The following is an 18,054-nucleotide window of genomic DNA, read 5'->3' on the forward strand; positions in this document are numbered from 1 at the left end:
TGCGTGAAACTTTATATAAGCTTAAATTAATAAGAATAAAGCTTACATTTAGATAACTAAAGACTTGCAAAAAATGGCGCGCTAAATCGCTTTTCACTCCCTGCAAGTAATTATATAAGAAAAGTTAATAGCACGTAATAAGATACAATCCAGTTGACCAGTATTAGTCACAGTTAGCTACCGTAACATCCTGGATTCCAGGCGACGCCACGGGCGACAATTAGTGGCAATCACGCGTCACATACGCTCTTGTGTATAATTTAGTCCTATATTACAAACTAGTTGATGCCCGCGACTTCGTTCGCCTGGACTTTAGACGTAAACAACTGGAGGATTGCAATTTCCTACTAATATCATAAATGCGAAAGTTTGTGAGGATGGATGTGTATGTGTGTGTTTGTTACTCTGTCACGCAAATACGATGAAATTTAGCGCAAATATAGACGGTAACTTGGATTAACACATAGGATAGGTTCTCCCGAAAATCCCACGGGACCAGGAACTATGCGGGTTTTTCTTTGAAAACGTGGGCGAAGCCGTGGGCGGAAAGCTAGTTAAAGATAGTGCTAAGACCAATAGGAGCAGAGCAATGCGGTTAAAGATGCGAGACACAGCTAGTAGTCTATAAGATCTCAGACATGGTTAAATTATTGTCGTAAACCATATATGAGCATGTATATTCTAATCCGTACAATCACTTTTCTTTTTATCAGTGACTCGGCGATTATTGAGAGAAAGTGAGCTATTGATAAAGAACCGTTAAAGGTTTCTATTGAAGAGACATCTTATTCGTTTGTATATTAAATAAATGAGTATTAGATAATTTTATGGTATGTACACTAAGAAAGTAATGGTTTTCTCATCTCCAAATAGCACACATACGATGTAGGTATTTCTTATTATTTGACTGTATGATAAAAATCTCCTTCAACAGTCAAGATGAACAGTTTATTAATTAATCCAAGATAACCTCTATATGTATGCTAAATTTCATTGTAATCGGTTTAGTAGTATTTGCGTGAAAGAGTAACAAATACTAATACATACACATAATTGGAGTTTTAGATTTCAAGCTTCAAAATGCTGGAATGACCTACCGCCGCCTATTCGTTCCCAACAAAGCGTATTCTCTTTTAAAAACAAACTGAAGTCTTATCTTCTCGACATTCAAAAGCGCAATCAGAAATTTTAACCCCATTCAATTGCCTTTTATTGATTAGTTTTTTGTTTCAAAATATGTATACACTCACTTTTACAAATTTCATATATATATGTATGTATCAATATCTAAATATATTATATTAATGACTATTATTTAAATGTAAGTATATTAAATTTTATGTGCACAAATTTAAATTCAATTTAATACACAATATACGTATATTATTCATATTCATTTACTTATTATATTTATAAAGTAAGTATATATCGATTAAATTATATTTAATACAGTTTGCATACCGAACGGAAATACATCCACTGTCAATAAGACATCCTAAGGCGGCCACTGAAAATCAGTGATGACACACTGAGTGGTTGGCCTAATTATGGCATATGTATTTTTTTTAAGTTCCTTTTTTTTCATCTATATTGTATCTTTTTTTTCATAATATTATGTCCATAATAAAGTTATTTCATTTCATTTCATTTCATTAATTATATCCATCCTCACAAACTTTCGCATTTATTATATTAGTAGTATAGGATAGGATAGGATAGATAGTAAATATAAAACAAATTCGCTTTCTCGGCCCCTATGTCCCTAATCCCTATGTATGCTTAAATCTTTAAAACTACGCAACGGATTTTGATATGGGTTTTTTAATAGATATAGCAATTCAAGAGGAAGGTTTTAGTATATAATATGTTAAATTTTAGACAACGCGGGCGAAGCCGCGGACGGAAAGCTAGGAAAGAATAAATTTATATGTTAATTAGTAATTAATAATTATTTTATAAGTATAGCGCATCTGGTTATTAATTACTTTCATATGTTGTAATAAATAACGATTAGATAATTATTTATGAGATTTCTTCTGTCAAACATCGATTAAACTTGATCCAATATATGATATATTACTTATATATATACAGTGTGCCGTCTATAACCTTTCTATCAGTTTTTCTGACTAAAAGAATCAAGAAACATAATTTAACGATGAGGCAACCAGTGCAGAGTCTGTTATCCTTACTAATATTATAAATGCGAAAGTAACTCTGTCTGTCTGTCTGTCTGTTACGCTTTCCCGCTTAAACCTCTCAACCGATTTTGATGAAATTTGGCACAATCTTAAAGAACATAGGCTACCTTTTATCAAAACACCACGCGGGCAAAGCCACGGGCGGAGGCTAGTTAATAATAATTATACCTTTTCTAAATGATTTCCTTCATATTGCACGCCTCATAAGCGAAGCGTTGAGGTGGGTACTACTGTCACTTCGCGCAAAACATCTGATTTTTCAAACTTAAAATGTCTTTATGTATCATACATTGCACTTGTAAGATAATACATACACACACATATTAAGAAAAAACACTATTTTTAACGTTCATGATATTTTTGATGTCATTTTTGTTATTTAAACTAGTTAAAAAACAGTTTAAAAAAGTTCTGTCTTGGACGTCCGTGTGTCTGTATGTGCGGATCCTTTTTCTTGTTAACACGATAGCGACCGAAATACTTTACTAATCGAGTCTATTTTTTCTCTTACGCTTGAGTATGCTCAGGAATAGAACCCTTTCATTTTTCAGGGTCTGATTCGATGTGGTTTAATTGTTATTAAATAAACAAAAATAATAATTAATAAATATTTATTAAAAAAAATTATGAGGCGTGCACTTTTGGATTTTCCAAATTATTTATTTCTTATAGGTAATACTTTCCTACGCATGATATATTCAAGTCTTATCCTGCACACTTACCTGGTCTCGAACCCCCGACTTATTTATTTGAAGTCGCCACCGAGCCACAATTACTTGTACATAAAACAATGTAAATAATTAAATGTATTTAACATTCTAGTTGAATTTGATATTTTTGGTTTTATGGCATTCAAATGCTTTATAAATATAAATTTATAAAGTAGAAAAATTCGATCATGAGGCGGGACTTGAACCTGCATCCTTTCACGCCAATCCGGGGCGGATGCTTGACCAACAGCCATCCGTGACCCACCAGAGCGATCGAATTTATTCTATAGTTTCAGTTTTATGTGTCTGACTTCTGAGGGACCATCTATTGAGATGATTAACGCGCGCGCCATCTATTGAGATGATTAACAACCATCTCAACCAATATACGAAACATTTTTCAATGATTACAATATTGTAACGATGGAACACGACCTTATTGTTGAATTTCATATTTTTGGTTTTATGGCATTCAAGTGCTTTATAAATATAAATTTATAACATTCTTGTTATCAATCACAGATAGACTATGACTGAGCGCTGCGCCACAGATATCATCTAATAAATCTAAACAAATATCAACATCATCACCATATACGTTCCCACTGCAACTGCTGTGTCACGGGCCTCCCTTAAGGGTTCTGCAGGTCATTATCCACCACGCTGGCCAAGTGCGGGTTGGCGGATGACACAATATGTCGTCGAACTTTTGATTAAATAAGCTAGCTAAATATAATTTCCGCCATTAAACGGTTTAATAAGCTCATAAGCATAATATTATGTGAAAAAATATTTATAAATAAATTGCCAAATAAATGTATGCTCTATCAATCTAAGGCTCTATCTATATGTTATTGTTTTTTTACATAACTGCATAGTAATAAATCACGATTAACCCAACTGTTTGACATTTGGCCTTGAAGTTAAACGTGTCAAAATAATAACATATAATGTAATGACGTATTTGTGATGAGGTGGCTGAACTATTAGCCTTTTTAGATTCGAAGAAGGTATAGATATGTGATATTATGATGTTTACAAAGTGGCTGAACTTAATAACCCCTCTTAATGAGAAAAAATGAAAATGGTGGTGAAATAATTCGTAAATATCATCATCCTCATTTTTGAACCGACTTCTTAAGAAGAGGAGATTACGTTATCTGTATGGTATTGGTTGTGTTTATATTTCTTATAAATTAAAATAAAAAACATTATTGAGAAAACGCTCTTTCTTTCAAAATCTGTCCATTGATTTCAAATATAATTTTGTACAAATTCACATAGAAACTTAACGTCTTATATTATTACTTGCAAATAACTTTCTCTAATCGAAAATGACAAACAACCATAATCACGTTCACTTTCATCAAGGATGCTTTATGTGATGTTTACAATATCAGAATTCAGAGTGAAGATTATCGAAATATATTCTAATTAGAAACATTGTTCAACGACCTTCATTTACATAATCAAACTTACAGGTCCCCCGCTGCTTCCCGGGTTGAATTGTCATAATAAACAAAATGATGCTAAAAAACAATATCACTCTCTCTTAATGATAAATTCTTAATTTATTATTTTACTATATCTACATCCATGACATAAACAACCTACCAGATTAAGTCATATTATAAAAAAATATGATATATATTATATATTCATAAAAAACAATAACATCTTTTTATCGCAGTCGGCTAAGTACATAAATTAATAATCGCGATTGGAGATACTGCCGCGCCGGCAACCCACGGTAGGCAGGTTTTTTTGAAGTGAAACTTCTTTAGGCGCGTAAAATCAAGGTCGCGTCATGGCAATACCGTCACGTCATGGAGTGAGGCAACGATTTTAGTATCTTTGAATCTTGTCAAAGAAGTTTCACTTCTGACACGTGTGCGCGGCACACACGCACTTTTTTGATGCTATAGGAGAGCAAACGAGCAGGCGCGTCGCCTGTTGTTAAGCGATTCATGCCGCCCATAAGAATCAACTCCACTGGGAGGTAGATGCGTAGCTGTCCTCAAAAGGCAAGAGAGGGATATCATAGGGATTAATTTATAGAAGCCTTAGCCTGCCGGTTTTTTTGTACTTAAATGTACTCTTTTTGAACGTCTCCATGTTGATGGAAAGACGGTGCCAATAAGCGATAGGTATATAACGCGATAACGCGCAACTACATTGAGTCACAGATTGATTGAATTTACAAAGGCCTGTTGTCACGCGAAAATAAAACACACACAAAAAAAAAAAAACAGTTAAATTTGGCGATGACGATGAGCCAATTCAAGGAAAATCGGGAGATAAGCTTAAATTTTGATATAACACAGCGGATGTCGACAGAGGATCAGCCAATTCAAGAAAAATCCTGATTCGAAGAGATAACAGCGGATGTCGGCCGAGGATGAGCCAACTGCCAATTCAGGGAAAATTGGGAGATAAGCTTAAATTTTAAAATAACAGCGGATGCCGGCATAGTTCATGTGTCATTGATAAGGATGTAAAATTTAGGTCAATGATTTTAATATAATTAAAAAAGTATATAAGCGGCCACTGTCTAGCGCCGTACCATTGATCCTCCGGCCGTCGGGAACGCCGGTACTCACATTGGGATACACAAAATAATAATTAAAATTCGGTTTCAAAAGTGCCTAAAGGTATCAAAAGTTTTTATTAGTGTTTGTGACCACAAATACCACGACCAGAAATAGAGGATAGAATTTAGCAGCTATGGACAAGAATGAGGTATGTTGTTTAAAATATTTATAAGTATGACGCAATTGTCTGAAATGTTGTTTATCACTATTATTTTCACGGTTGAATCGTGTTTTGCTTCAAATAGAATTTTATTTTGTTACTGAAAAGATAAGTAACAATTTCCTTGTCAGCTTTTGTTTTTTATAAACATAAATAGATATGCATTAAATTATTTCATGTAGCGCCGCAGCTAATGTTTAATAATAGTAATTTATGAATATAGAATATATTATATTATCTCTGTTATTTTGTTTAGTAAACATATACAAATAAATAATGCGCTGATAGAATAAATAACATTTATAGAAATGCATCTTCCTTGTTCAACCTATTCTTAATATCTGCAAATTGATTGATCGTAAATACCATATTCACTACTACTTTTTCAATGAAATTGTTCGTTTCAAATTATAATCAAAAGGCTAAATATTAATTTTCACAATTTCAGGCGTTCAAAATAAGTGATAAGCTTTTTAGCGTAGTTCACTTCTTAGAACTGCCTCACGATGATATTAACCAGACGGTCTGTGTTCCTCGCAAATGGGGAAATTGGAAAGAGATTAAATTGACACACATAAAGTATCCAATAGAAGATGCTTATCAGACGGAAATCCGAGTGCTGAAACAAGAAAAGCCTGGTAAAGATTGGGGAACGTATGAAGTAGTGGAATTGTTTGTTGCAGGTTAGTGTACTCACATGCTTTTGTAAACTTGAATATTGTATATAACAGACTGACACTTGACAGACAGATTTATTTCGAACTTAGTCGGTACACATATCAAAGTATCAGTGGCATTACAATAATTTGATGAGTTGAGTTTGGAGACTGATTACATCATAATTATTTTATTGGGTAATATTATAGTAAATCGTTTTATATTATTGGTTTATTTAGATGCAAAACAACTCAATTTATTAAAATTATAAGTTCCTATTCATTTATTTAACTTTGGGAAACAAATAATACAGTATTTCTTAAAATTAAAAAACAAAATACTATTCATATATCAGCAAAGTTTGCACTGAAAATTACATTCTTTAAATATAATCAGTCATATGCAGTAAACAATAATTAAAATTATTAATTTGCTAACATATTATATGTATACATTATCGCAAGCATGAGTACAATTTAAAGGTCAAAGTTAACCGTTAACGTTTTACTTTTTTTTAAAGATTTTTTATTTGTTTATTTATCATTTTTTTATTATTCTCACTTATCTTATGAAATAAGATCTTACAAAACAATTTTCTGAATAAGCTTCTTATCGCTTATGATATTTCTAAGAATAACAAGGAGTTTGTTCACACAACAACACTTGGATCAAGTAACCAATATATTATATTGTCAACATTCTAAGGAAGATATAATAACACACTTACATAATATCGATAAAGATTATATTCATATCATGATGCTAAGAAATACCTTTTTAATAGTAATTTTAAAATAATAACTTATTATTTAGGAATTCCTATTAATGACTTCCTGTATGACTATCAATTGTTTTGTTCGTCGGGAAAACCCAGACAGCAGCAGACGAATAGATATTAGAGCTACAAATAGCCCATTTAAATTACGTTAAAAATAATAATTTTTTTTCAACAAGCTTTGCGCTCTCATTTTCTTATCAACACTATATTTTTTACGACAGACTGCCAGCAATAAACATTCAAATAGGGTGATTGCGCTGGTTTTCGTCCAGTTATGGGAGTTGCCAACTTTGTGATGCGAAATAAATATTTTGGAGCACCCTTTCTTAAACATATAATATTTTTATTTAGTCCTTATATAGTCTTCTTTAAGATGATATTAAGTGAAAATAAATCATTTTGATGTATCTTTTTATTTAAATTATTTTCTGCAAAAGTAGGGTATATGCTAGTTTTCGTCCAAAAAAACTGGTTTTCGTCCTAGTGTAAGCTAGTTTTCGACCACCGTGTAGAAAAAGGAGGGTAGGTCAATTATTAAGTTAAAAACCAATTACAGGTAAATATATACTTTTATTTAATCAACATCACAATTTCTCACTACCTTACAGGTTTAGTTTTACTAATAATAATCAATATAACTAGTCAACACTGAGATCTATGTAGCACTTGGCAGTCTTTATATGCGTTAGTGATGACTGTTTAATCATTCGTAATGAAGAAAGGAATGCGTTACTTACAATGTAAATGAATAAAGTAATAATTATAGGACTGAGAAATTACATCAAAAAACAGAAATATTCATTCTAATACTTTGTTTATCAAATGAAACGTACTATATTAAACACAGCCATAATAATACGTTTTAGCTACTAAAATAAACTATACTATACCTTACTGAACTATGCATTATTGTCTTACTGATGCCTTTATTAAAGATTCTTCAGTGTACCTACGTAGCGTTTTTTTTCTAGCTTTCTTAGACTCCTTCGAGGCCATCTAAAAACAATAAGATCTTTCTTAGGATACGTTGAGTAAGTAGAATAAAAAAATATTGCATTGGCAAAACAGACCTAGAATAAAAGATGATACTCAAGTGAATGATAATCAAGAAAAATACAGTGTATTATGTCTGACCTACCCCCATTTATGCTACGAATAATTGACTCTACTTCACATAAGGAGAATGATACATGACTGAATGAATGACAATATTAGGTACCTACAGCACTCTGGCCAATTATATATAAGGAATATATATTCACCAATTATTATTTATAAGGAAGATACTGAATAGAAAACTTTTCAATACGTAAAAAAGACGAAAAGTAATGCAAAAGAATAGCTATTTTTAATTTTTGTCCACTCCAATACTCATTCATGGACGAAAACTAAAACGTTTAAAGCTAAATTTAGTTTTCGTCCACTTCTTTAAATATTTTTTTATTTTGGCTGCACTGTCAAAGCAGTGGACGGAAACCAAAAAATCTAAACTAATAGCAATAAAGATCACTTCGGGAGAAACTATTCAGTATTTTAAAGGTCCGATAGAGTAAAAAGAACCTAACAAATATTCACGTAGCTGTTTGAGTTTTCGTCCACTTGGACGAAAACCAAATATTTTGAGAATTTGGTAACCTAGTATCCGTCCACTTAATTTTTCGAAGAATATTATAAAAAAAGTATAATAAACACTTCTAATTGCGTTTAATAGGCTTATATCTAAACATACGTACCAAAAACATTACGTAAACTAGCTAAAACAGTGATTTAACTTACCATGAACTTTTCTCGCCGGCAAATTTTTCTCTCGCGCGATGACATCTGCAAGGCACGGATGGGAAGCGGCCACTTTTACGTTGATTTTTTGAACTCTCTTCTTGTCAAATCAAATTTTCATGTTGATAGTACTGTTGCTTACACATTATGGAACGTAAAAAGTGCAAACTTGCGCGGGAAGGTAGGTTTGTATTCAAGTTTCACGCACGTGATTGTAGCAGGTCAGTCAAATGGACGAAAACCGAAACTGGACGGCAAACCAGCGCAATTACCCTAATTATTTTTTATTAAATAAATAAATAAATCCTTTATTTGCATTGAAACATGATATTTTAGGGTGTTATAACTTACAATATATGTAATATTACAGCATGTTTAGCCGTTATTTAACAGCGTGCAAATTATTTTATTACATATGTATAATCAAAGTGTCCAATTCATTTTTCATTCATTCACATTATTCATTAAACAATAAATTTTCTAAATTTATTATAACATACATTATAAAATCGAGTCACAAATATACAATCCCATTCATGAGTCCAAGAATTCCTTAAGACGATACACAAAAAAAAATCCACTGCTTGGCGGGCGGAGTCTAATAGCTCGCTATCGCGAACGCGGGTGTGCGCGAAGTCATTCTTGCATACCTACTCGCCGCGCTGCCGCTGGCCGACTCGGGACAAACATGTATGGAGTCGTCATACAGTTATAATATTGTTATACAATTGTTGATTTATTGGTTTTATTTTCTTGCTTATAAACACAAAATTATCTTCTTTTTAACAACTACTTAGACATTATTAATAATTATTAATTATTATTATTTCGTAATGTTTACTTTATTACAAAATAATACAGGTTATAAATAATCTTTAAAATAACAAAAAATATTGTTACTCTGAAAAAATGAAATGGTACCTAATTACGCGGACTACTGAATTGATTTAGATAGAATTTGATGCTGACGTAGATATTACATCATGCCCAGAAATGAAAGGTACTATTTCTGAAAGAAGTTATAAACCCTAATTCTTCTCAGTCAAAGTCAAGAGTGGAAGATATCGCTAATACAGTAAAACTGATGCGAAACTTTGGATGTTAATTTGTATATTTTTTTGTTAGTTGTTACTTAATCACGTCAAGACTACATTACCAATTTTGATAAAATATAGCTAATTGCCTGGATTTACACATAGGATACTTTTTATCCGAACTGAACACTTCTGTGGGATAAAACAGGATTCACGATATAACCTTATTCCACGCGGGCAAAGCCGCGGTCGGAATGATATTTTTTTAAATAAAAAAATTGTTTAAAAAAAACACAAAATATATTGACGCATGTATTTATTTTTTGCACTCTATTATAATTGTAATTATTCATTACAAATAATCAAAATAAAATAGCCAGAACAAAGTTAGGCCCTGGTAGGATAGGTAGGCAGGTACAGCAATGTGAGACGAACACTGGCTTATTTATACCAATAATAATGTATTATAAACATTAAATTAAGTTTACTTTCTAACAACAAAAATACATAATATTAGCTAATGTGAAAACGAATCAACCAATCATCCCACAACAATGAAATGTGCACACAAATATTCATCCAAATCGGTTCATGTGATTAGGAGGAGTGACTGCAGCGCCATCCTCCGGGCCCAATTGTGTTTCCAGATCACCCAGGAACTCAATTTAATATACTTACACAAAATTTTTCGAAATGAAAACTCACTTTACTATGTAAATATGAATATAAACCGGTTTTAGTACTAAGCAATTTCCCGCACAGGTGTAGTACGTATAAATGAAATAAATATCAACATCAAATTCTTTATACAACATACTTATCTACCACCTACTAAGAAATTCTTGAAATTTTTTCGTATTTTTTTAAAATATAATACTACTCCAACGAGCTCCTGTTCCATAATTCCATATTACGTCCACCATACTTCCACTAAGTTCACCATGATTTTTTATTTCTTTGCACTTTGTTGCTTTTTGCTAAAAATGGAATCATGCGATAAAACCAGTAGAGCGTTGATAACATACATTTTTGACTGAATAAAGGTACTTACGAAGGAGTGGGTTCACATTGTGAACAATCAGTGGGTTTATTTTCCTTCTGGATTCCGGATTTCTGAAAAGATTATTTATGCTATAAATGAAAAAATCTTACACATTCGTTATGTACTTAAAACAGGGGTACATATCAAACATCGTCTATAATACAATTATCATCAAATTTAAAATAAAACCAACTTACTTCATTAATTTGTTCCAATTGTAAGCATTCTTTTTCCTCCAACCTTTATGTTTCTTCTTCTTATTTTCTTTATTGTCCCCATTTGTCTCATTTTGTCTTATCGTGTTGTCACCCTTTTTTACGATTGCGCAAGCGACACAAGTTCCCCGTGTGACGGCCGTAGCGGGAATGACTCGTGCAGCGATCGGGGTAGGAAGGTACAGGGCGGCTCTCGCTATATTGGCTGGTCGCGCGCTAATTTCAAGTATTTCTTGTTTATTTCAAAACCATCGCATATTTCAAAATTCTAACACGGTAGACGTATAGGTTGTATATTTTATAGTTAATATCCAAAAAGTCGTAACTTTACGTTTGTTATTTTGAAGATGCCAGAGATTAAAAAAAAATAACAATGAGAACTTTGTATTTTTTTTCTATCGAGAAAATATCATGGAATCATGTTTCTAAAACGGTAGACGTATTGTGTTACTATTGAACTTTCTTGTCAAGAATTTTCATCACGACAACTTTAATAATATAAAAATTACGTAGGTTTAAAAAGGGCCGTAAATGTTAGAAAAATTAATTCATCACCTTAACACTATAAAAACATTTCTGTTGAAGCCATTCGTTAAGTTTTTTAAAAAATAATTTAGATTCTAAGTTTTTTAATTTAGTTGTTACCTTATTATATATGATTATTTATTACACTCATACAGAGACAATTTTTATTATATTTTTTTAGAAGAGGATTATCTTTTAAAATTAATTTATTTGGATCTCTGCGACTATCACTTGCTTTTTTGTATAGGTACATATGTTATTGTTACACTTGTATGTATAGTACTATAGTATGTCCTCTGGTAGTGACACTTTGTTGACAATCCATTCAATTAACGTAATGGATTAGTCTGGGACAAAACACCTAGGTCACGGAATACCATCTATACGCTATACATTTTATTCTTATTTCGATTTGCAATACGCATTTATTTTCAACACTTTTTTTTTAATAATGAGAATATACGTGTAATGCTTTATTTAATACAGAAAGGCTGAAATGATATTTATTTTGTCACGCATTTACTCTAAAGCAAGCACAAAATGTAAATAATTATAAACTTTAACGATTATTAACAACAGAAGTTAAAATAATAGACATATGAATTATTATCAGGTAAATTACGATTGAAATTAATTATTTAAATCATTCCAGAATCTTATGAAAGGGCTGAAACTTATATCGCCAAGAGAAACAAGCGCCAAATAGCCAAGAAGAAGAAATATGCATCAAAAGTTAAAGGTAAAGATACGACGCTATAATATTTTGTAACGTATGCATTGATGACAAAAAATAGTAAAATTATCTTGCCATAGTATAGTATGATTTCATATTACAGAAAGGGTTCATTAAAAGCCTATTTTCAATAAATAGATTGAGATAAATCGTTTATTCAAAGTTATTGAGAATTTCTATTTTTCACCAGATACAAAGAAACTGGGTACAACGATGAAAGCTCAAACCAAAAAACGTAATATAGCGAAGGAAAAAATGCATGAAAATGTTGAATTAGCAAAGAAGTATCAGCAATTATTTGGTGGTGAAGATGATCCGAAGAAAACAAACACACAAACAAATTTTAATGAAGGATACTCAACATCCAATAACACACAGAATCAACGAACCAATGGACAAGCATATTGTTGTAAAGAATATCCTGGAGTTTGCTCAAATCCTTGGCATAATCAAAATTGTTTTTACAAACCCGTTAATACTTATCCACATACCAGTGTACATATTGTTCCTACAATAATAGAACCATGCAATCACAACAATCTAGCCCAGATCCCACCTCAATATTGTCAAAACTTTCATCATTTTTCTTCTGGGTTTTTTATTCCGGGACCGTGTACACATCCTGTTTTTAATCAAGGGATAAGAGTACAAAGCCAAATTAACGAAGAAAATAATTCGCAGATGCGAAAGGAGCCAAGTAGCGGTCAAATGACAGAGAAAACCAACAACAGAAATAGTTCATACACACAAACTGAAAATGACTCGAATGTATCTCAGCAAGTTCAAACTAATAAGACATCTAATTCGGAATCTCAAACAGAGTCTTGTGCAACTAACATAGTGACAGAGAAAACCAACAACAGAAATAGTTCATACACACAAACTGAAAATGACTCGAATGTATCTCAGCAAGTTCAAACTAATAAGATATCTAATTCGGAATCTCAAACAGGGTCTTGTCGCTCTCCAATATTAACAGACAAAACCAACAACAGAAATAGTTCATACACACAAACTGAGAATGATTCTAATCAAATATCAGAGAGGGACATTCAAAACAAGAGAAAAAATGTAAATAATATAATAAATTCAATTCGAGACAAAAAACAAAAGAGGGTATGAATAATGGGGAAAGACGTAGTGAAACACCAGTAAACAGGCAACCGAGTACCGACAAAATTAGTTCACAGACGCCCACACCATTGAATTCATACTGCAATCGCAATCTACCTCCCGTCCTACAGTACGAAAGACCATTCCTGATAATACAAAAAACAAGCTGCCACATCAAAGGAGAATGTCCTCAAATACGACACCAAAAGAACAAACGCAACATATAAGTAGAAGCAGTACATCACAAGCAGGAATTAATATCAGCCGAAACTCAGAAGAGCAAATTCGACGTAACGAAGGAAATAAATTACCCATGCACGGGCAATATAATTCGAATCAACAGACCGATAAACATGTTCCAAGCATTCGATATAACACACACGCGCCTCCCGTTCAAAGAGTGGAAAATAATCGCAACAGTGAGAAAGGACCTACACAAATGAAATCTTATAGTACATTGCCAAGCAATGCAAGTGAATCGCAGGCTTTTTTAAGTCCAAGGCCAGTAGAACGAGAAAGAGACACTAGTAAACAGTTCACACAGTTCCAAATGTATGACACTACTATACGTCGATTGGAAAGCAACAATAAAAGAAAAAGTTCAGGAGTAGAACACCAAACATACGACGCGAAACGAGTACAGACTGACGCGAGAGCTCAACCCACCAAACATGCGGGACAGGACCAATGCAAGACCAATGTTTCCCCCACCCTTGATAGAAATAACATATCCTCCTAGATTGCAAGTAAATGGACAACCACTTAGCAATCAAAGGAAAGATGTTAAATGAACAAAGTAATAATATCAGAATAGTTAATTCGTTCAGTATTTCACCTGTTGTAAATGAACATTTTAACCACGACGAAATTCCACCTGCATCAATCCAATTAAATTTACAAAATTATCGTACAATGGGACAGAACTTATTTAGTCAATTAGAGCCCCAAATAAATAAGAGGACTTAATTAACGCATGTAAAAGAACCCCAAAAATATGTATTATATTAAACTTCTACCTCAACAGAGCTTCTTGCATTTATAATGTATTTAACCTTTAGTTTTAAGATATATGTTTAGAATACGTCATATTGTATTATTTATATATATTTACCTCAAATGAAATAGCAGTATTGCACGCCTCATAAGCGAAGCGTTGAGGTGGGTACTACTGTCACTTCGCGCAAAACATCTGATTTTTCAAACTTAAAATGTCTTTATGTATCATACATTGCACTTGTAAGATAATACATACACACACATATTAAGAAAAAACACTATTTTTAACGTTCATGATATTTTTGATGTCATTTTTGTTATTTAAACTAGTTAAAAAACAGTTTAAAAAAGTTCTGTCTTGGACGTCCGTGTGTCTGTATGTGCGGATCCTTTTTCTTGTTAACACGATAGCGACCGAAATACTTTACTAATCGAGTCTTTTTTTTTCTCTTACGCTTGAGTATGCTCAGGAATAGAACCCTTTCATTTTTCAGGGTCTGATTCGATGTGGTTTAATTGTTATTAAATAAACAAAAATAATAATTAATAAATATTTATTAAAAAAAAATTATGAGGCGTGCACTTTTGGATATTCCAAATTATTTTAAAATATGACTGAATCTCTCCTCACATAATATGTTCTCGTATAATTCATTATATTTTATTATTAGGTACTTAGTTTATTACATAAGTTAATACTTATATTGTTACCTACTAAGTTTTTCTAATAAAAAAAAGTGTCTTAGATCGTTGGTGTGCCTTAAATGTATACTTACTTAATTATGAATTTTACTTAAAAAATCGTTTTTATATCTTATAAAATAAAACTAGATTTAGTATTTTTAGTTTTACGTGCCATAGTTTAATAGTTCCTATTGCACGCCTCATAAGCGAAGCGTTGAGGTGGGTACTACTGTCACTTCGCGCAAAACATCTGATTTTTCAAACTTAAAATGTCTTTATGTATCATACATTGCACTTGTAAGATAATACATACACACACATATTAAGAAAAAACACTATTTTTAACGTTCATGATATTTTTGATGTCATTTTTGTTATTTAAACTAGTTAAAAAACAGTTTAAAAAAGTTCTGTCTTGGACGTCCGTGTGTCTGTATGTGCGGATCCTTTTTCTTGTTAACACGATAGCGACCGAAATACTTTACTAATCGAGTCTTTTTTTTTCTCTTACGCTTGAGTATGCTCAGGAATAGAACCCTTTCATTTTTCAGGGTCTGATTCGATGTGGTTTAATTGTTATTAAATAAACAAAAATAATAATTAATAAATATTTATTAAAAAAAAATTATGAGGCGTGCACTTTTGGATTTTCCAAATTATATTTTTTATATTTTACACGATACCTCGAAAATATATATTTTGGCATTTCAGTGACAAAACTACTATTTAACTAGATTTATCGATATTTTTTTATTATTTTTATCATATTTTGTAATCTATACTATAAGAAAACAATTTGATATTTAATAAATATATGGATAAAAAAATGGTTTTGTTATTTCCTAATCTGAATAATAACAGCTAGCTATCTGAATTCTGAACTAAGAATATTCTCAAACGTTCATAATTATGTAGATAGGCCTCTCTATTTTGTAAATAACCTACGCTAAACCTTTACCTAACGAATGATATTTTCTGTTCATACCTATGTTTATAATTAAGTTTCTCATGTAAGTGACTTCATGTTTTAATGAGAATGTCTTTAAACCTTAAACCTTTTTATATAAAACTAGCTTACCGCCCGCGGCTTCGTCCGCTTTGTCTAAAACCTAATAAACTATATACTAAAACCTTCCTCTTGAATCACTCGTTCTATTAAAAAAAAACTGCATCAAAATCCGTTGCGTAGTTTTAAAGATTTAAGCATACATAGGGACTTAGGAACAGAGAAAGCGACTTTGTTTTATACTATGTAGTGGGTGATGGTAAATTGGTAACACAGTGAGTCGGTTATTAATTATACCTTTTATAAATGATTTTCTTATCATATTTATTTCTTTTAACATTTTCTACGCATGATATATTCAATTAATTTCCTTCACACTCACCTGGTCTCGAACCCCTGGCTTTATTTGAAGTCCTAGGTCCTCGCCACCGACCCACCATTACTTGTATAAAACAATGTAAATAATTAAATGTATTCAACATTCTAGTTGAATTAAAAATTTTTGGTTTTATGGCATTCAAATGCTTTATAAATATAAACTTATAAAGAATAGAAAAAATTCGGTCATGAGGCGGGATTCGAACTCGCATCCTTTCGCGCCAATCCGGGGCGAATGCTTGACCAACAGCCATCCGTGACCCGCCAGAGCGATCGAATTTATTCTATTGTTTCAGTTTTATGTGTCTGACTTCTGAGGGACCATCTATTGAGATGATTAACGCGCGCGCCATCTATTGAGATGATTAACAACCATCTCAACAAACACGAAACATTTTTCAATGATTACAATATTTTAACGATGGAACACGACTTTTTTGTTGAATTTGATATTTTTGTTTTAATGGCATACAAGTGCTTTATAAATTAAAAAAACATTGAATTCTACGTATTGTTATCATTCACAGATAGAACTGACTGAGCACTGCGCCCGCGCCACAGATAAATAAATACTATCATCATCATCCCATATACCTACGTTCCCACTGCAACTGCTGTGACATCAGGCCATAATCCACCACGCTGGCCATTGGCCAAGTGCGGGTGGGCGGATGACACGTCATGTCGTCGAACTTTTGATTCTTCGACATGTCGGTTTCCTCACGATGTTTTTTCCCCGTTTAGAGCAGTGGTGATACCCACCAAATTCCCACCAAAACAGTTAGATAAGCATAATATTATGTAAAAAAATATTGATAAATAAATTGCCAAAATAAATGTATGCTCTATCTGTATGTTATTGTTTTTTTTTACATAATTGTATAGTAATATATATAGGTACCACGTATCGGTCAATTAGGGAAAGCTGGCATGTTCACAGTACTCACACTTATGCAATTTCACTTACAGTATGTTCAAAAATAAATGCGACTCTAGTTTCATTTTAGACTTGAATTGTAAAATGGGTGCGTTGTAGATATGTATATGCAAATATAATTACTTATGAAAGCTCTCATAATTTACCTGTAAAATTATAATTTAAAAGTAAATCAATTGATGAAGTTAATTATTTATTCTAATAATAATCAATTGGATAAAAGTATTAATAATAATTCAATTATCAAATAATAATTAAATTCCTGACTTTGGTCGAGTAAAGATATCTAAGAAATATTATATTTGTAGTAAGTACGTAATACCTACCAATACGCGCTAACAAATATGTGTTACATGTTTATTGTATAATTTTCACACTATTGGTTTTAAACTCAAACTCAAACATTTATACAATTAGACTTCTTCTAGAAGCACTTTTGAATCGTCATAACAGTTTAACAGTTTTAACATTTACCACCAATTCAGAAAGCAGTATCTATAGAGAAGAAGAAGAATCTA

At 32.0% G+C, this 18,054-nt stretch overlaps 2 protein-coding genes and 1 long non-coding RNA gene across 7 annotated transcripts in view; 2 read left to right on the top strand and 1 right to left on the bottom strand.

The window, feature by feature from the left end:
- mwh (multiple wing hairs) overlaps positions 1-18,054 on the top strand; it is a 111,668-nt gene that overhangs the window by 39,324 nt on the left and 54,290 nt on the right. The window lies entirely within an intron of this gene.
- Positions 4,579-14,667, top strand: LOC149486294 (uncharacterized). 2 transcript variants are annotated; one of them, XM_089697732.1, is made up of 4 exons: positions 4,579-5,650; positions 6,111-6,345; positions 12,342-12,432; positions 12,611-14,667. In XM_089697732.1, exons 1-4 carry the CDS (start codon positions 5,636-5,638, stop codon positions 13,542-13,544), a joined length of 1,275 nt encoding a protein of 424 aa, XP_089553858.1. In that variant the 5' UTR covers positions 4,579-5,635; the 3' UTR covers positions 13,545-14,667. The 2 variants fall into 2 exon arrangements, with proteins under 2 accessions (XP_089553858.1, XP_089553859.1); XM_089697733.1 differs by having other exon boundaries at positions 4,582-5,650; positions 12,342-12,428; positions 12,613-14,667.
- Positions 10,140-11,669, bottom strand: LOC149486295 (uncharacterized). Its single transcript, XR_016315923.1, has 3 exons — positions 11,147-11,669; positions 10,959-11,020; positions 10,140-10,884 (listed from the first exon to the last, which is right to left on the bottom strand). It is a non-coding gene; the product is annotated as an uncharacterized LOC149486295 (long non-coding RNA).

The sequence above is a fragment of the Colias philodice genome, chromosome 8, assembly GCF_061535455.1.
Source record: "Colias philodice isolate Cphi_HAF_F1 chromosome 8, ilColPhil1 Martin Lab GWU primary, whole genome shotgun sequence".
NCBI lineage: Eukaryota > Metazoa > Arthropoda > Insecta > Lepidoptera > Pieridae > Colias > Colias philodice.

Excerpts from the sequence above, each read along its gene's own strand:
- LOC149486294 (XM_089697732.1), top strand. Across the intron at positions 6,346-12,341 it reads AGTGGAATTGTTTGTTGCAG|AATCTTATGAAAGGGCTGAA; the intron begins GTTAGTGTACTC and ends AAATCATTCCAG. Across the intron at positions 12,433-12,610 it reads GCATCAAAAGTTAAAGGTAA|AGATACAAAGAAACTGGGTA; the intron begins AGATACGACGCT and ends CTATTTTTCACC.